Source organism: Molothrus aeneus, chromosome 2 (genome assembly GCF_037042795.1).
Source record: "Molothrus aeneus isolate 106 chromosome 2, BPBGC_Maene_1.0, whole genome shotgun sequence".
In the NCBI taxonomy this organism is placed as follows: domain Eukaryota; kingdom Metazoa; phylum Chordata; class Aves; order Passeriformes; family Icteridae; genus Molothrus; species Molothrus aeneus.
This window is the reverse complement of record NC_089647.1, coordinates 24799194-24819304: the sequence shown is the minus strand read 5'-3', so window position 1 is coordinate 24819304 and position 20111 is coordinate 24799194. Positions and strand designations below refer to the sequence as shown.

The window sequence follows — 20111 nt, the reverse complement described above, 5'->3', positions numbered from 1 at the left end:
GTGAGCTTGAGGACCTTGCAGGGGCTTCTAGAAAATCCTCCGTGGGAAATCTGTCCTTACTCAACCATGTGAAACAGGTAGTCAAAGTTGGTTTGTGTAAATTAAAAATTAATTTTCCTTTCGTCAGATGAAAATATCTTTCACCCCTACAGGGTGAATAGTTTTAAATGTGAACATATGAAAAGTAAAATTTAGGCACCATGTTCTCACTGATTGTTTATACTGTTAAGCATAACTTTTTTTGAATAAGTAATCTAGGCTTTAGCATAATCATCATAATGACAGTTTTAATCTAAAAATGTATCAGCGAAAAATCACGGTTTGGACCATAATGAGTTTTTATCAACTCCAGTTACTTACCAAATTTTGTTCACAAGGTTACTTTCCTTCACTTACATCTAGATCAGGGCTATCAGTTCTCAGTCTTCTGGCTGATACTGACTTTGTCTAGGAATTCTGCATTGATGAAAAAGAACATCCTTTAGTCCAGTATTCCTGGGCATTTCTGAGCTTGGTAGTGCTACTGGCTTCAATCAGGAGGCAAATGCACAGGCTGACCCTGCAGCCCTTACATGGAGAACCAGCTTGTACATGTGTTGCTTGCTCATTCTGTGCTTGCACAGTGTGTCGGAATCCAATGCATGCGTGTTTCTGCTGGGAAAACCCTGGATGAGTATGGATGGGTTCTGATCATCCTAGTTTGCTTCAGAAGTCTTGTCCATGCTGGAGTCTTGCTTACTATTTTGGACTACCTGGATGGAAAAGGGCAAGTTAGGGCTTCATATTTGTGCCATCACGCTCAAGGATGAGAACTGAACGCCCCTGTTCCTGGAGGAGTCATACAGCTCTGTGTCCTGGATGGGTTCCTGCAGATAAATATCTTATGAGCAGTGCCAGGAACCTTCCAACAAGGAAGCAGGGTTTGGAGTGTGATTCAAAACACATTGCAGCCTATAGAACTTGGGTTGTCAGACAAGCTGCAGAGCACAGACAAGCTGCAGTTGTTGGTACAGATGTGGTTTTGGGGAAGGCAGAACATGCACTATTTTTGTGCCTCAACATGATCAGGGAGCTATTGTGTTACAGCATCTATCTAGATACGAGTATATCTGCATGTAGATGGAGACCTTTCACCTTTTCCATCAATTTTAGAATTCTGACTTATGCCATATTTGCATAACTGTGGCTTTGTTCTGTTTAATTTTTTTCTATTATGCATTTTGAAATGGGTACTGTGGTGGTTTTGACCTTGTGGTCTGAAGGGCTGTTCCCTTCTAGCCAGCTGTAACTTTCTAAACTAGGTTTGATTGTGCTTCACTGAGATTTTTTTTTTGACAAGAAAGTTGCACTTTGTTTCCTATGAAAATTTCTTTGGTCTGTTTTATGAAGGTCACACACAACTAGAGTCAGGTTTCAGAGCTATGAGAAGAATTTAGTTGCACCACAAGTGTTTTCCCACCCATGTTTAAGGGTTGGTCACCCTGAATTATGAAGTGCAGGAGAAAAAAGAACCATGTTTCCACCTTCTGAGATACTATTGTTTCTAGCAAGATACTGAATTTTTGTTTGCACATGGTATAATGTATGACTAGGTGGCCTTTTCTCACCACCACTCCCAACCAATGTATCAGCCATAATCCAGGGATATCAAAGATGAAAAGATGTGCTTAATTAACTACATACGGAACAAAAGGAAGTTGGGAAATTGATCAGTGGGATGGGGGACTTGGTTGTTCAGGATGTGGAAAGGACTTAGCTACTGAATATCCCTTCTGCCGCAGTTGTTACTGAGTTGTTACTGTCAAGACTATTAAGGCTGGAGTAGGTTTTTCATAACTATTTTAATCAGTATTTGATTAAGACTATTCCATTAATAATTATTTTATGTTATGTATTATAGCTCTGGCTTTTATACTACTTCTCCAAGTATGGCTTTTTAGCAGCAGGTCCTGAGCCTAACTTTTTCTTTAACAAGGTCCAAGCTCTGGTCTTCTTGACTCTGGGTTAGTTGCCTGACTTGGCAACCAAGGTACTTTAGGCTTGCTGGTGAAAGATGACTTTAACTGAAGAGTCCTTAGTGTGAAATGGTAACACAACACCCTCCAGAGGTGCAATGGCCAAGGGTTTTTTTTTTTTTGTTTCTCTGACAGGCAGGTTCTTATTGAAGCTTAACTTCTTGCTTGTCCTTTTATCCTCAGTTATTGTCCTCTTAAGTTCCCAAGTTCTCAGTCTTTGGCAGGAGTCATAAAAGTGACAGCTCTTCATTTCTTCATTCATAAGGCTACAGTTCTTTCCTTCTCTGTTGATAGAATCAGGTTTGCCTTTCTGTGCACATCCCGTTCTCATGTTTCAGGGGAAAACAGCCAGGCAAACAACCTTTTAACCTCTGAAGTAAGAATATAAGGTAGATTGGTGTGTCAATTGATTAATCTGTGTTTTTCCATTTAAAATACCAAAATACCTTTGTGTGTCTGCATTTTGAAATACATGCTGTATTCTCTGTAGATAACACCAAAAAATCAAACTGTAGGTTTCTGAAACGTGAATTATTGCCCCTCTGCATGAGAGTTGTGATGAGCTGAAGGTGACTCATGGTTGTTATCGTGTGTGCATATTTATGCTGCCCTGCTCAAGTGTATTTTAAGCAGGAGCATCATTCTGTTGCTGCCATAGAAGCCAGTGGAGATGTGAGTTTAGTTATTATGGGAAATTATTCACACTGACAGTAGAATAGTGTGAAGATTTGTCAGAGACAAGTAACGTGAACTTTTAGTAGCAACTACTTATAGAATCTTGCAAAGCTGGCAAAGGGAATTCATATGTGTGAGATTTGGAATGGCAGTGGAGGAGAGTAGAAATAAGGTTGGTGCAGTAAGTTCATAGTTTATGTCAATAATTTTAACATCCTAGTACCTTAGCAATTTTACACCTGCATGCTTTTCCTGATATTTTAACAAAAACAACAAAATATTTCAGAAGCTACTTCTTCTGATTAATACTGACTGCCTCCTGTTTTTTCTTTATGTGTTTTCCCACAGATAGTTAATGTTTAACTTTATTTATGAACAAAATAATTTCTTATGGGGGACAGCCCATTTGCACTAATCTGAGTACCAGTGGTGAGCAACTGTTTTAACTCTTTTTAAAGATGGTAGTCCATTTCTGGGAAAGTGGGAAGCTGTGAATATAATAAATAACTTTTGATAGTTGTTCACTGCATGTAAAGTTCAGTTTTTTAACTTTCATGTTGTCCTTTTCAGCCCAAATTAATCTGGGGTGCACTTGGATTGGGTGATGGAGAAGGAAATTCTCTCCTTGTGAGACCTTTGGTTTATTTTGGAGGAAACGACACCCTTTAGGGGAAGTGCTTCACCTGATGAATACTGTATAGTAGCTGAAAGGCAGCAATTTAGATTATTCCATAGAAACTTGGAGGTAGAATTTAGATAAGCAAAATTCTAAGGTCTTTGATTTATTAATTACAGGCTATTATTACCCATGAGGTCCACACTGCTCTCAGATGATTCACAGAACTTATCACTGATTTCCTGTCTGCAACAATTTCAGGGTATAAACTGGTGGGGAAGGGTGGACATTTTGTCTTTTATTGGAGTCCCTGTACTTACAGCATTGCTATGTGTTGCATGTGGATGGGGAGAGCAGGTTGGCTATTCCATGAAGTGCCTGCCAAGAGGGACAGCAGCTGGTAATTCCCAGTGAACCCTAAAAGCTTGGGAGTTCATCTTGGTAGTGCTGGGTCAGGCTCCCATATACATTGCCACTGGTCAGCAAAATTCTCCAGAAGACACCAGGCCTAAACTAGTGGAAATGTGGAGTTACTGTACTCCTTGTGCCTGTGATATCTCTCCAGGGTCTCATGTACTTTAGAGGCTGGTCTAAAATAACCTTTTCCATGTTTTTATGTTTCTCCTCTTTGATCTAGCCTGTTTCATGTGCATTGTCTTTAATCACTGCCTTTCCTTCACTTAGCCTCAGTCCTTGTTCTTCTCAGAGGCTGCAGTTTTCTTGTGTGTTTTCTATATCAGAGCACTCTTTCATTAAAATTTCATTCTTTCTTTGCTATGAAATGATAATAACTGCCAAAAGAAGTAGAGTGATAACTATAGTACGATGGTAGTGAAAGGCTGTATGAAAATGGAGCCCTTGAAAGAGGGCAGGAGGGGGAATAAAGGATTGGCTCCTCACAGACATAACACCTTTGAAAAACTGAACCTTTCCCTTAAAAAGCAGGAAGATTTTCCTCCTTCAAGTGTGTGAGAGGAGGAATACTGGACAAAGATCCAAAAGGTGGTACTGACAGGCAGCAGATAAAGAACAATGATTTCTGATACCAGTCAGTGTTGTTTCACACTGCCTTGTGCAGAGCAACGTAAAATCAATAATACTGTCTTTCAGAAGAAAACACTTTATTATGCAGAGATTCATGTGGTTTTCATTTTGGATGGGCTTTACTCATAGCCAGCAGAATCTATTGCTTTGCAGCTGTTGTTAATTTTGGTAGGAACAGAAGTAATAAAACCTGTGTATTGCCAGGCACTGTACACAGACATAACATGGGATAATGGTTGCACTTTCTGATCTGAAAAAAAAAAGAAAGATTGAGAGGGAAGAACAAAACAGGAAAATGATTTGCATAAAATCATGCATTTGGTTTATGGCTGAACTAAGACCAAAGATCATGGTCTTGGTTTCTGACCAGTTGTTTGTACTTGCTGTTCCTTTTGTGTATTTTCATAACCTGTTTTCATGGAATCTGTGAGGGTGTAGCAGTGGAGGTGGTAGAAACTAATTTTCTCCTTTCTTTTTTCTTTTTTTGTGGTCCAGGTTAAAGTCATATTTTGTGACATTTGAAGAGCAAACAATACTATGACTCCATGAATTTCAAAACTGCAGGAAGTGTGGCAGCCCTCCCTACCTCCAGCTTTACTTCCCTACTGTGACATTCTTACTGGGAGCTGTGGTTTCATCCCTGCTGGATATGCAGTGACCTGCCTCGGCATCAGAGGAGAGGTAGCTGTTTGTGGATCAGGGAAAGCCATGGCCTTGGGCTGGAATGTTTTTAACCTCTTCTATAAGTTCAAAGTGTTGGTGCTTGTCACTTTATTTGTGATGGTGCTATGGACCACGTTCAGTTACTTAGTGGACACCAGACAGGAAATTCCTAAAGCTAAGAGCATGGTGGAATTTTTCTGGAAGGTAACTCGCCTGGAGCACAGTCAAAAGGAAGAGAAGATTGAATCCACTGCAGATGTTCCCATGATGGAGTCATTTCAGGATCCCTGCCCAGCTCTGTCTCCATACCTGCGTAAGTGATGGTGTTTTCCTCTCCTCTCTGACAAGTTAATCCACTGTAGTGCTGCTGACTTCCCAGCCATATTCCAGTTGGATTCCTTTTCTGTGAAACCAATACAGCCAGTTGCAGGAAGCACTGCTGGGTGAGGGAGTGTCTTGTGGCACCCAGTGCCTGTGCTGGGTCTGGCTGGGAGAGCAGCTGGCGCTGGGCTCTGCACTTGTTGATAAAACAGCTTTGGTGACACACCAGTAACTTGCTGACTCTGAACAGCGTTTGCACTCTGGTGAGGCTTTGTCTCTGTCAGTCCTGGCCCCCTAAAATCCAGTGGGATGGGCACGAGGCTGGGAGTGGACACAGCCCGGACTGCTGACCCCAGCTGACTGCAGGGGTATTCCATACCCTGTGACTGTGCCATTCATCATGCTCAGCAGTAAAAGCTTGGGGAAAGGAGGAAGGAGGGATGTTCATGGTGGCAGCATTTGTCTTCCCAACAGCTGGTGTATGTGCTGAAGCCCTTCCCTGGATGTGGCCAATGCTGCCTGCCAATGGGGATTAACAAAGGAATTTTTCTTTTTCCCTTGCTTACGCGTGCATCTTTTTCATGAAAAAAAAAATTTCTTTAAAAAAAATTAAATTATTTTTGTCTTAACCACAAGTGTTTTCATCTTTCCTCAGTTTTTTGCCTTTTTATTATTAAATATACTTTTGTGTCTCTGTATTAATAATTGAAGGACTTCACAACTCTGTTAGAGTTGGTGCTAATTATGATGAAGGTTCAAATGGGTGATTGTTTTTCTGGTTTGGGCATTTTTATTATTCTACTTTTTTCTTGGCTTGGTACTGCCAGCAGCACCAGGCTCCTGCTTTGCATCATTATCATGTCATTATCTTCATTATCAGTATCATGTCATTATCTTCTTTTTCTTCCTTATTGTGAAACTGATTAGGGATTTGTTTGGGAAGCTAGACTCTTCCTTCTTCCCTCATGTAGTACAAAAACCTTTGTCTCCCTGCATGCCCTGACCCCAAGACACATTTGATTAAGCAAATGCAGCAACGACTGTAGCCATCACAATTGCCTGTATTGTACTTTTTCATGGGCTTGCTGAGTTCAGAGGAACTGGAATTATAGCTCAGTGCAAGAGAAGGGATAAAAATTTCATTTGGCTACAGAGAGCCTTGGTATATTTTATCTTATTAATTTATAGCCTTAAGCCTGTTGTGCTTTCTTTTGTGCTTTAGGTACCGATGACTTCTTACAGCCACAGTCCTGTGTCTCTTTCCACTTTCTTCTCCTTTGCTTTGCCCTGGCAGTCATTCCTTGCCAATCCTTCTGCAGTAGCTTAGATCTTCTCTTGGGTTTTTAAAAAATATTTTTATTTTATTGCTACTACTTCACAGTCAGTTTAAGCAACTCACATGCTTGACATCCTCTCCTTCCACTGCCTGCATAGAAAATCCTTGTAGTGCTACTGTTCTCTTGGAAGAGCAGGGAAGCCAGTTGGGGCTTGAAACTGGGTTTCTTACACAGTGGCTGAAAACATGACTGGGCCAGCCACAACCTGAAATGACTCAGGAAAGGTTCTTGTGCTTCTCTTACAGGAGGTGCCAGCAAACTCTCCTTCAAACCATCTGTTACACTGGAAGAGGTGCGAAAGGAGAACCCTCAGGTAGCCAGGGGCCGGTACCACCCTGTGGAGTGCTCAGCCCTGCAGCACGTGGCCATCCTTATCCCACACCGCAACAGGGAGAAGCATCTGCTGTACCTCCTGCAGCACCTGCACCCCTTCCTGCAAAGGCAGCAGCTGGATTATGGCATCTATGTCATCCACCAGGTGAGGCAGCTGTGCAGAGCTGGTTGGGTGAGGGTGATGGCTGTGCCCTGCAGCCTGAGGAGAGGCTTCTGCTGCCTCTGCTGTCTGACATCAGTCCTCCAAGCCTGCTTCCAACAATTCTGCTTGCTGAGGGATGCAACACTGCCTGCAGCCACTGCTGGTGGCATTCCTGGATGTCAGGGCTGGGGAGTATTGGCAGTGTCTTTAACTGGTATTAATTTCTCAGTCTGAGTAACTTGGTGTTTCTGAGTTAATATGCAGGGTAAGCATCTTTTGCACTGCTAATGCATCTGACTTCTCTTACAGTATCCACTCATGTAACTAGGCTGGCCTGTCTTTGCATTTGGAGTCATTTGGATAGAAGGCCCCAGTTTGTCTGTAGCCCTTCTCTCCCATCTCTTGTGCTTAGTAAGTTGTGTGTACTGTGTGGTTTTACTTTTGCTTTCTCAAACTAAACACGACAGCTGCTGCTTGTAGCTGCTTTGTTTGCCCAGCAAGTGGGGTGGGAAGTAGTTGTCATGGAAGAGCACTCGGTTCCTGAAAGATTTATTAATTTCTTTATTTGCATTTTTTCTAGCAAGGCTGTTTCAGTGGCTAAAATTAAGCAGACCTGTGCCACATTGTCTTTCATCAAGGTGCTTATGTTCTAATTGCATGTGCTAAAAGCATTATAAATTTCTCTTTTGTAATATGTTGTCTTTTTCTTGATCTTCTGTTATGTTTGCTTTCTTTTACTGTTGTTTACTTATATGTTCTGCTTTGGCTCCAAAAAGTCATTTGAGACAGTTGAAGAAAAAGGTGATGATAAATTAATACAGTTTCTCTTCCCTCCTGATTAAGGAGCCTGGAGTCAATTAATCAGTATGAGACAGTGCTTTCTAGGTGAAAGCTTCCACTCTTACACTTCTGATCAGCTGAATGTCTCAGCAGAACAGCAATAAAAGTCGTGGCATGATATTTTTACTTGGAATGAATTGTTCTTTCATTGTTTAGAGTCATTATGCGGCCTCTAGAGTGGAAAAATGAGGGATTTTTTTCTGCATTAATATGTACTATAATCATACATTTACTGGCTCATTCTAGCAGGAAGCAGTGGTTAGCAATAAATTACTGGGAGAATGGGCATATCTTTTTAATTTATTGAAATATGTGGAGAACTGCTGTTGTCATGTTAACAAAAAGTAATACAAAAGTATGGAAGTTTTGTCTGATGAGTGCAGCAGTGTCAAGTCTGAACTTGTTCAATCAGAGATTGTTCTTGGAAGGTTGGAAGCTTTCACATAGCTTTTCCATGTAGATAGGCATGCCCAAAGACTGGAAAGTGGGCCTAACAAAACTCTTCTGGGGCAAATCCATTTTCTCTCTTGATTTGTGATGTTGTTAGTTGTTCTAAGTCTCTTCTGAGGGAAGACAATACACACTCTACTTTGGAGGTAGATTAAATGGGCCTTTTGTATTTTTTTCTGTGAGCCACTGAAGGGCTTACTCCAGATTTCTTCTTTATGGGCTGCTTTTAACATCTCTAAAGTCGTGCTCCTCTAAATGTGTGTATACATGAGTGTTGCACTCCCAACAATGTGAGTTTGTAATCCCTTAAGGGTGGATAATTTCTTTCCCAACATACATTTGTCTTGTGGTCAGTGTTATTCTCCCATGGGAACAAAGGGAGGCAATTCTGTCCTCGATAAAAGATGAGTAAATTTTGCTGTTTGTTCAGTATATGGTCTGAGGTAGCAAGCTGCCCCTCCTGGAAAGCCAGGTCAGCTGGCATTTGGCTGTTGTGGTGGCTTGCACTGATGAGAACAGAACTTAAGCAGATGGAAGAGACTGTCCTAAACTAAGCGGGGTTTGATACTCGACACAAGTGATGTTCTCCAAATGTATCTTACCAGACATCTGGTTTGTTCTGTTCACTCAATAACCTATGTTTTCATCTCAGGAGGAGTCTGTCTCATGGCTATTTTTATATATGGGGCATTTTAAGGAAAAAAAACCATACCAAAATCCCCCCATTCAGAAATTTGACATCTTGATTTTGGGTGAATTGTATCTAAACTTTTTACTGGAAAATTTCCCTCCAGAGGATGGATGCAATTGATTATCCGTCTTGTAATTTCTCAGAATGGGCACTGTATTATATTTTTCAGACTGCGGGTATGGAGTCATAAATCCCATAAATCTTCTTAATTCTGGAGCAGACGGTTGTTTTAGTGAACAAATTCTACTTTAGAGCAAAGTGTTACTTTTTAGAACAATAAAACATGCTTTGTATACAACACTTTTCTCTACAGCTCACCTTCTCTCAGCCTGGGGAGGCCAGCTTCTTTCTCATTTTCCATGGGCCCTCTTTCTGTCCAGGCACCTTCTAGAAAATTTGCTAGAATTCCAAGCAGTTTCTCTTGAAAACGTTTTTTTTATTATTCTTTCAAGTACACAGGTTCCTTGCTCAGGAAAATGACAGTCCTGTCTGTGTCTGGGAGGGCTGGGGTTGGCCCTCTGGCTCCCAAGAGGGAACTTGAGGTAAATCCCCACTTTGTCCTCAAGAGCAGAAAGCCTTCTGCAGACTGGTACAGTGTGCAGCCAGGTAAAAAATGAAAATAGCAAGATAAGCACATGTCTTGCTCCAAACTGAATGTTGACATGATAAGCTTACAAAACTGCCAGGTGTGTGCAGATATACTTGCACCTCAGAGGTAAAGAATTAGATTTTTGAAAAGTGAATACTAAGTAACTTACAGCAAAAGCAAACGATGAAGACAAGTTAAAAGGTGAAGCTCTGTGCTAGGAGCAAATCCCCTGCAACAGCATCATCAGGTTATAGGTGGGAGGTAAAAATGAAGAGACCTGCTTTTCACTCCCACTCTGCCACTCACGTGTGAGCTGAGGAAATACAGGGAGCTCTTTCGGCATTGCTGTCCTCCAAGCTGAGGGGACAGGCATTAATAGTTCATGGCAAGGGCTCTGACATCTAGAGACTAATTAGCATGGGATTACATGGGGGTTTGGTTTGGTTTTGCTTTTTTTAAAAAGAACTTCCATGAGCCTTACTGACACAGTTGTATGGAACACCAGTTTCTAGACTGTACTGGTACCTCTTCTGTTCTGGAGCCTGAGGGTAACTCCAGGACTGGGACAGAAGGGTGGTTGAGCCATGGAGCAGTCACACTTGTGGTGCCCAGCTAAGCACAGGTTTTCCTGGCCCTGGATGGGTGTGGTTGTGATGGATGGAGGCTGGAGAAACACTTTGCAGCATTGGCCACTCAGGTGCTGTGCCCAGTGTGAAGGAGCACCCCGTGCAGTTACTGCTCCTGCGGTCCTGGAAAAGCCACACAGGTGTGGTTGCAAACCGTGCAATCAGAACAAGTGCCCAGGAGCAGCTCTGGTTCAAAAGCTGTGGCACCTTCTTCAGAATTGTTTTTTCCCATTCTTTTCCACAGGCTGGCAACACCAAATTTAACCGAGCCAAACTGCTGAATGTAGGATACCTAGAGGCCCTAAAGGAAGCAAACTGGGACTGTTTCATTTTCCATGATGTGGATCTGGTGCCAGAAAATGACTTTAACATTTACATGTGTGACACACAACCAAAGCACCTTGTAGTTGGCAGGAACAATACTGGATACAGGTAGGAAACCAGGAATATGGAAAGAATACCAACAGGGAAATGCCATGTTACTGATAATGTTCCTCCTCTGATGGAGCTGTGTGCTTACTCATGACACAGGGTTTCTGATGGTAACACCTCTCAGGAGTACAGAACTGGACAGACACCTCTGCAGTCAGCCCTGTGGTCACCTGCACCAGTGATGATTGTCATTGTTCTGATTTCTGGAGTTGAATTAAGGGGCATTTCAAGAGGAAAGCACTGTGCCAGAGGTTGTGCAGAGACCTTCTGGTAAAGCTAGATACACATTTGCAAGTTTCCTGATCCTGTGATTGTGGGTGTGATCTTATTGTAACAGAACTTGCCATTTCTGCTGTTGAAGAGGTAATGTCTGATATTGAGAGCTCAAGTGTGGGAATTTGCCAAGGCATAGGGCTGTCCTTTAATTATTTGACTGAACAGTGTATAACACAGGATAATTCTGATTTTTAAATGAGTCCCCCAAGTGCTCATGTGATATAAATAGTTCAAGGTGAAAAGTCAAGTTCAGTCCACCTCAGAGAGAAAAGGCTCCTGAGCTTGGTGAATTTAATGACTAAAAGTGTTTTCATTGAACTTGTTTCTTTCACGATTCAGTTAATGTCACATCACTCTAAATATTGATTAGAGGTGGGCTTTTCAAAAGCTGATATCAAAGTACTTTGAAGTAAAGCTCTGCTTTGCTTCTGCATTTCCAATGTTAAATATATGAGAAAGAGGTGGGATGTGCCAATACTGACACAGAATAGTATTATTGTTCCAGTCATTTAGTGAAAACTGGAACAAGTACATACGTACTAGGCTTGTGACAGACTTTTGAAGCACTTGCAGAGCCTTGCAGAATATTCCACTGGAATGCTGGTGGCTTGAATTTGATAATTCAACTTGAATTGATAAGTAATACTTTTTCTGTGTCACTGCCTATGTTTACGCATCCATGAAGTGGGGTTAATAATGCTCTGCTTCCAAGGCATGTCTGAAGGAATTCAGATTCTGAGCTCAAGAGTGATACTTGAACTGAGCTGATACCACAGGTTGATACCAATCCTAGTTGGGTGACCTCAGTGTTTTGCTGCAGCTGAGGTGAGCATACTGAGTGAGGTATGTTGCCCAGATGAGGTAGAGAAAACTGAACCCATCCATGTTCTGTATTAACACAAAATGGCCTGGGCAGAAATGTAGGTTGGTTTGTGTTTTGTGGGACTTTTTTATGTTGGTTTTGCGGTGTTTTTTAGGGGAGGTAGTGGGTTCTTTTTTTTTTTTGTTTGTTTGTTTGTCTGTTTTTTGGTTTTGGGGTTTTATTAATTTCCTGGTCTGGGGTGGGAGGAATTATTTTTCTTCCAGGGGGCTATATTCTATTGTGATGCAGTGTGCAGTAATCTCAGCAGCCATGTGCCTTTAGAGATCCAGTGGTTTATCTTTAGCTCCATAAACTACAGCTCAGTTTTGGATTCTTTTAGACAGAAGACTTATATATAAAAGTTTTGAAGATAAGGTTGGGAAAACTCTTCTATTTTAATTAAGGTTTTTCCTCGAGACCAGCACAACATCTTTTCCTCCTGACCATTCCTATTATATGTGTTCTTCAGTCCAATTTTAAGAATTCCAAAGGAGCTGGTGTTCTCTCATCCTCAGGGAAGGGTAGTTACAGGGGCTGTTACAGAGTTGCATTTTTGCAGGTGACGTCAGCTGGGAGCAAGTTATGCCTGGGCTCTGCCAGATCTGTGCTGCCTGAAGAGGGTTGAGTGGGCAGCACTGTCCTGGTTACAGATCACAGAATGGATGGGGTTGGAAGAGACTTCTGGGAATCATCCAACCCCTCTGCCAAGGCAGGGTCAGCTAGAGCAGGTGACACAAGAACTCATCCAGGTGGGTTTGGAATGTCTCCAGAGAGGGAGAGTCCACAACCTCCCTAAGCAGCCTGTTCTAGTGCTCTGCCACCCTCCATGGAAAGAAGTTCTTCCTCATGTTGAGGTGAAACTTTCTGTGTTTTAGTTTATGGCCTTGCTTGTCATCCTGTCAGTGGAAACCATTCAAGGGTCTGGCAGCATCCCCTTGACACCCACTTTGCAGATATTTATTTGCATTGATGAAATCCCCTCTCAGTCTTCTCTTCTCCAGATTAAACAGGTCCAGCTCCCACAGCCTCTTCTTATAAGCGAGATGCTCCAAACCCCTCATCATCCTTGTGGCCTCTGCTGGACCCTCTCCAGCAGTTCCTTGTCTTTCTAGAGCTGTGGAGACCAGAACTGAACACAGCACTCCAGATGTGGCCTCTCTAGGGCTGAGCAGGGGAGGAGAATCCTCCCTTCATCCTGCTGGCCCCACTTCTGCCAGTGCACCCCAGCTCTGGCTCCTTTGGTGTCTGCCTCTGTGTGGTGGTGTTCATAGGGGTCCCAGGAAGAGGGAAGAGATGAGGATCTGACTCCATGTTTCAGAAGGCTTGATTTATTATTTTATGATATATATATATAGATTATATTAAAACTATACTAAAAGAATAGAAGAAAGGATTTCATCAGAAGGCTAGCAAGGAATAGAAAAAGACTGGAATGATAATAAAATCTTGTGACTGTTAGACAGTCTGAGACAGCTGGACTGTGATTGGCCATTAATTAGAAACAACCACATGAGACCAATCACAGATGCACCTGTTGCATTCTACAGCAGCAGATAACCATTGTTTATATTTTGTTCCTGAGGCCTCTCAGCTTCTCAGGAGAAAAAATCCTAAGGAAAGGATTTTTCATAAAATGTGTCTGAGACACCTCTACAGTGGTGCAGGGGAATTACGGGGTGAATAAGCGAGCACTGGGGGGTGTATATGGATGTGTGCCTGGGAAGCAGTTCCCAAACAGGCTGCTGGAACGGGATGTGGTCTTGTTGGTGACTGTCCTGAAAGCAGGGCTGGGGAGGGCTCTGCCTGCTGTTCCTGTTTATGGGTCCTCCTTGGTGTCCATTCCATTTGTTTACTGCATTCCTCTGGAGTAACCATAGCAGAAGTCTCAAGGTAGTAATGTGTAATTAAAACTTGATGGAACTTCCTCTACTGTATGGCTTCTCTCCTCCGGGGAGATGATAAAGGAGAGAGAACAAATCTGTTCACAAGTCAGGCCTGACCAACCTGATTGCCTTCTCTGATTTGACTAGCTTGGATGAGGGTGCAGTAGTGGATAATGGTTATCTTAGGTAGGCTTTCAGCACTGTCTCCCATAATGGCCCCAGTGACCAAGTGATGAACTATGGACTGGTGAGTGGACAGTGAGATGGGCTAAAACTGCCAGAACTGCTGGGCTCAAAGGGTTCTTATCAGTCGAGCAAAGTCCAGGTGGAGGCCAGTCACTAGTGGCTTACAGCAGACCTAGATACTGGGGCTGGTACTAGTTAGAGTCTTCATTGTAACCTGGAAGATGCAGCAGATTGCACCCTCAGCAGGTTTTCAGAGGACAGAAATCCCACAGGGCTGGTTTGTGTAGCAGGGCCTTTGTCAGGCCGGAGAATGTGGCCAGCAGGAATCTGAACAGAGAAGTTCAACAAAGGGAAACGCAGTGTGCTGCACCTGGAGAGAAGTAACTCTGTACACCAGTAGCTGCTGGAGGCCAGCTGTCTGGAAAGCTGCTTTACCAGAAAGGACCTTGGGCCAGCAGTGTGCCCTTCTGACAAAGACCAGTGGCATCTTGGGGGGGAGTTATCTGCAGGTTTTGAGGAGGTGAGTGTTCCTTTCTACTCAGCACCATGGAGATGATACCTGAAGTACTGTGCCCAGTTCTGGGACACACTGGAGCAAGTCCAGAGGAGAGCCTGAGAACGTGATTAAGGGAATGCAGCATCTGACATGTGAGGGAGGCTGAGAGTGCTGGGGCTGAGAGAGAAGGCAGAAGGGGATCTTGGAAATGTGTATACATACCTGATGGAAGGGAGTAAAGACAGACTCTGGAGTCAGATCCTTCTCAGTGAAAGGCAAGTGGTAATGGGCACAAACAGGAAATTCCACTTAAACATATGAAAAAGTTTTTTTTTTTACTGTGAGGATTGTCAAATACTTGGAACAGGCTTCTCAGGCAAATTGTGGAGTCTCCATCCTTGGAGATGCTTAGAATCTGACTGAACATGTTCCTCAGCAAGTTGCTCTAGTAAACCCTGCTCTGAGCAGAGGGGTTGGATTATGTGATCTCCAGGGGTCCCTTTGTACACAAATTCACAATTTCTCTGTAATGTACACAATTCCTCTGTGATGCTGTGAGCAAAAATCAGCCAGGAAAAATAGTCTTGAGGGAGGTTGTGTTGTGAGGGTCTTGTGTTGATTTATTTTCTCCTTTGGTGTTTTTTAAATTATATTGAAGTAAGCCAGAAATAATAATAAGCATTGTCTGGCATGTCCAATGCCATAATGTGTACTTTCTAGCCCTGGCAATTTGTTCATCTGTTTAGATTCACATACAAATGCAATCTGCAGCCATATGTCCATCACCTCTGAATGGGCTGGGGCAGGATAATAGAGGCTGTGTTGTAATGTTACCTTAAGAGCCAAGACAGAGGGCATCATAGAAAGCAATTAGCAGAATGGCTTAAGAAGGCAAGTAAACATGATATGTAAACATCTTGTAAAAGTAGATGTGTTTTTCAGGATGAGGAAGGTAAAAGTTAGAAATTAATCTCCTTTAGAGCTGAGCTGCATTGCATTGGGTTACTAAGTAACTTGCACTGTACCTTACCTTGGAGTTTTTATGGCACAGTAGCACGTGTGCCCTTGCCTGTGAGCTGATTTCTTTCCAAGTTTTTCAGATTAAACTCTAAGATAATCAATGGCTCACTGTTGTTATTGCAGAGCTTCCACTATATTAGTGCATAGCTGTGTTGCTGTTCTATACCTGAGAGTCCCTGGAATGAAGTACCTGCTTGGCTGGCAGGGGAATTGTGTAAAGAGAGAAGAAGCTTCTGAGTAAGACTTTGTTCTCTCAGTTGGAGAGGTAATTTTTTCTGGCCTAAAGCAAATCACCATCTTTTTGTGAAGAGAGGAAGAGAACGGAACCAGCTTTTAAGGATCTATGCACCCTTAACTCTGTGAAAGACAAGTCTAGATCTGGAGTTATCAGCATGATGTTTTTTCACTGTTGATAGAATTTGACTTTTAATTTTTCATTCTCTCTTCTTGTATGTCTAGGTTACGGTACCGGGGATATTTTGGAGGTGTAACTGCTCTTACAAGAGATCAGTTTTCCAAAGTGAATGGATTCTCTAACAACTACTGGGGTTGGGGTGGAGAAGATGATGACCTTCGAATCAGGTAAACAATGAGGAACTAGTTTTAAGAAATTTTAAAAATTGGCCCAACTTTGCACTAAGCCTCCAGGAGCAAAACACCCCAGGTGCCTTCATTCAGAACAGCATTGAACAGTATTGCAGTGGAGATGTGAAGTCCAAGATGCAGTTCTGTCAGCAGTTTCCTCTTTGTAAGGGTTAGGTATGTCCAATGCCTAATCCTCTTCCTCACAGCACTTTTGGCTGGGTGTGGGTTAAGTTATTTGGTTGGTCTGGTTTGGTTTTGTCTCAGACACACAGTATTTGTATTCTTGCTTGGAAATCAGTTATAATTGAAGTCTGGAGCGTGGTTTGCCAGAGATGCACAAATGTATGGAGTTCCAGTGCTTTGCTAGAATGTGGGAGTGTTTTGGTAGGACTGGGTGTTTTGCATTCATTGACTACTGGATTTAATCCAAGTAGGGCTTAGTTTGTATTTGTGTAGTGTTGATTATAGTGAAGATAGAAAATAACTTGAATTTTAGAAAGGCTACATATACACGCATATGCCCTTTGCTCTTGTGAAAACTCATTTTGCAGATGTGCCTGTCAACGTAGGAGAAACCTGTTGGCTGGAGAAGTTTAGTGGGACAAAGAAGTCTACCAAACTTTTATGTTGAACTTTTGCTCTTTGCCTAGGAATATACCTCTATTCCTGCACTGCTATTAGTAAATGGAGAAAAAACCACAAGCAAACAGCAGATAAGAACCCACAACTCTACAAGCTCTGCTGGCAGAGCCTATCAGTTTGTAACTCGGTTTATACTCTGGCATTTTTAAGTTCTTATCCTTTTCAGTTGCTTAAATATGCAAACATTTCGGGGACATAAAATTTATATCCCTGGTGATGTTATGGAAATATAGAGGGGATTAAGTATGTTACAAGTTAGGAACTTGCAAATGAAAAGTGTTGCTCGGTGTCAGTTCAGCAGATTGGTCAGCTCTACCTGAAGAAATTGGAAAGGTCTGCTGCAGGCATGGGTTTCTGTCCCTTAACCACAACTATTTTTTCTTTCTTACTCCTGGCTAGATGCACCAACTTCTCTGTGACCTCCTGGGAGCTGACTTTTATAGTTCAGGGGGTGGCTTGGTGCTATTTTATTCCCTGGCTTCCCATGGGTAATAGTTCTTTCAGATATTCCCTTGGGCAGTAGAGAAGCAGCAGGACAGCAGGATTTACTGTGGGTCTCTATGATGTTTGCAAGGGGTTGGAAACAAGTGATTTTTTTTGTGTGGCACTTTGTAACTTTGCAGCTCTTGAGGTCTTGGTGGGGAAACCAAGTCCCGACCCAGTGTGTGCTCTGCAGCCGGACTTTGCTTGTAGGCACAAGCCTTGGGCTGGCCTGGTGACCGAGTTTGCAGGGGTAGGTAATGGCAAGCTTGCTGTCTGGTGGGCTCTTGTGCAGAGATCCTTGGAACCTTCCCGAGGGAAGTCAGCAGATGGCAGCATCCCTTCGGTGCTCTCAGAACTCGGGGCCAGGGACTCTCACATTCTGCTGATCTGCCTCTGGAACAAAGGTGATGGTTTCTTTTGGGCCCCCTCCTAAAGCGTGTATCACAGAGATTCTTCAGATCATTTGTTGTAGTTGTTTGATAATTTACTGCTACAAAGTCATGGAAATCTGTAAGGGGCTCAGTTTTTTCAAATCTTGGTTTCCTATTTTTCTTTCAGCTGATGAGTGACTAGCAAAAAGATGGACTATTCCTTAATTCCCTTGTCATAAAGTTTCTTTCTTTCTGCTGTCAGGGCAAAGCTGTGCTCCACAGACATGTGTAAGGTCAGAAGATCCAACTTAAGTGCCTGATGTCAGATATTTAAATCTGTGCATAGGGGCTCATTGCTTCTGGCATTGTTCTCAGAGAAATTTGCTTAATGTGAACAAATATAAGTTTTGCAGCTGTCTGACAGCTACTAAAAAAGAAAACAAGCTTTTAATTTATTTTTGGAGAACTATCAAGTATAAGGGTTTTATTGCAGGAGTTAAGATGAGCTTGTTGCAGAACTGTGGAAACTTGCTACAGGGCAGTGCAGAGTAGTCCAGTCAATATAGATATAAATGTACTATGTTTTATAATGTGTGCTTAAAGCTCTACATCTCTACTGGAAGTAGTTACCTGCTTCTGTTCAAAAGAAAGGTGTATCTGTCACCCCCCTAGACCTGTTCTCCAGGAATGTAACTCTGAGCCTCATTTCTCTGGCAAAATGGGTTGTGGAAGAGATGCAGATTAGCTCTTACCACTCTGTATTTGCTTCCACAGCATCTACAAAAGATGAAGTCTCCAGCTGTTGGGTTTTTTTCGTTAACAGCTGGCTTACAGGTGTCTTCTTCCTCACAACACTTCTTATTGCTTCTTGCAGGGTTGAGATGCAGAAGATGAAAGTGGTGAGGCCGCCTGCTGATGTGGCCAGGTACACGATGATCTTCCACAACCGTGACCATGGTAATGAGGAGAATCGAGAGAGGTGGGTCAGGAATAGGTTTCTGCCTTGCATTGTCATGGTCTGTGGCTGAGCCAGGCACCCAGGGGACAAGTTCTTTGCTCCAGGCCAAACAGGCTTCTTGTGGTACCCAGAGGCTCTGAGGGACACCCCTGTGACAACACTGTTCACAGCTGGCAGCTGTTTTCTCTATGTGAGATCTTCCTAGAACTGACTGGGTGGTGTTCCATAGAAACTTCCAAAATTACACTTCCATAGGTATGATTAAAGCATGATTTCAGAGATTGAGCCAAAGGATTTTTCTCCCCATATGAGATTGTGTTGAAAACAGGAACAACTTTGTATTTCTAGTAAATAAAAAGTAGCAGTAGCTTTGCTTCCAAATTTACTGCCATTGGGGAAAAAGCTCAAGACTTCTGTGCATGTCAGTGAAGGTTTTTCTCCTCTTTATCCTCAGGATGAAGCTTCTCCGCCAGGTCTCTAGAACATGGAAGACAGACGGGCTGAATTCCTGTTCCTATCAACTGCTCTCTGTGGAACACAACCCACTGTACATCAACATCACGGTGGACTTCAGTGTGCAGCCCAAGGTCTCATAGGGGCCAGCACCTCCCAGGTTATAGGAAATGGCAACAGATCTCCTTTGTGGCTGCTGTTAGAGCAGATGACTTCCAGCACCTGCTTGGAAGAGTCCTTCAGTAGCATAGGAGCAAGTAAAGTGCTCCTTCACAGCATCTCATTGGGTGGTTGAGAGTTTCCTTCTGTGAGGACTGGAGTTACGGACTGACCCAAGGGACAGGTCCTCGTGTTCTTCTATGCACTTTTTGCTGGGACATTAGAAAATGTGTCCTTGTTTGGGCTGGTCCAAGGACTTGAACCAAGTCCCTGAAAAAAAATTTGGTTTTGCTACTCTTTCTAAAGTTATTTTTGGTCTCATTAAAAGCACAATAATTCTTGAAGAACTACAAACTTGATGAGAAAAGTTAATTTTTTCTGGCCTAAGGAAAAACTGCTTACATGTGAGAAGAGCAGTAATGGTAATGGGTAAGGAGATGTTACAAATTTCTCAATAAATGCAGTCCACTGAACTCCAGAGTGTCTCGTCCTTCACACCACAGTGTCCCCTGCTGAGGGACTGCTGCCATGTCCTGTGGCAGTGATCAGTCTCATTCTGCAGCAGGATCCCTGTTACTCTCCAGGGATGGGGAAGAAAAGGCAGTGGCCAGCTCTGTTGGAGGGGGAGAAATTCCACTCCACATATTTTAATGCTATAGCCACACTGTTAGCAGAGTGGACCCAGGCCATTGTCATCTGTGAGTCTTGCTTAAGAAACAGGTGCAAGGCTGTGGATAACCAGCTGTTCCACTGTGCTGCTGGATTTGGTCAGAAGTCTTGATTACAGCACTGGACTTACTGCATTGTATTTAACTGTCTTTACTTGTTGATGTGAAGGCAGGCTTGGGACAGTTTCTTTTAGGACATTATTCCAGTTGTGGAGAAGAGTGAAACTAAATGTTTGTAAGTATAGTGGCATGGATGCAGCTTTTCAGTAATGAAGGAGGTTTTGTATCTTCAAGT

General features: G+C 42.7%; 1 protein-coding gene across 2 annotated transcripts in view; it reads left to right on the top strand.

The window, feature by feature from the left end:
* B4GALT4 (beta-1,4-galactosyltransferase 4) overlaps positions 1-19621 on the top strand; it is a 28007-nt gene extending 8386 nt beyond the window's left edge. For both annotated transcript variants that reach the window (XM_066572111.1, XM_066572112.1), the window contains exons 2-7: positions 4846-5326; positions 6917-7149; positions 10587-10774; positions 15957-16079; positions 18453-18557; positions 18991-19621. In XM_066572111.1, coding sequence (XP_066428208.1) covers positions 5059-5326; positions 6917-7149; positions 10587-10774; positions 15957-16079; positions 18453-18557; positions 18991-19132 — 1059 coding nt within the window. In that variant the 5' untranslated portion in view covers positions 4846-5058 and the 3' untranslated portion in view covers positions 19133-19621. The remainder of the gene's footprint in view (positions 1-4845; positions 5327-6916; positions 7150-10586; positions 10775-15956; positions 16080-18452; positions 18558-18990) is intronic.
* The last annotated feature ends 490 nt before the right edge of the window (positions 19622-20111 follow it).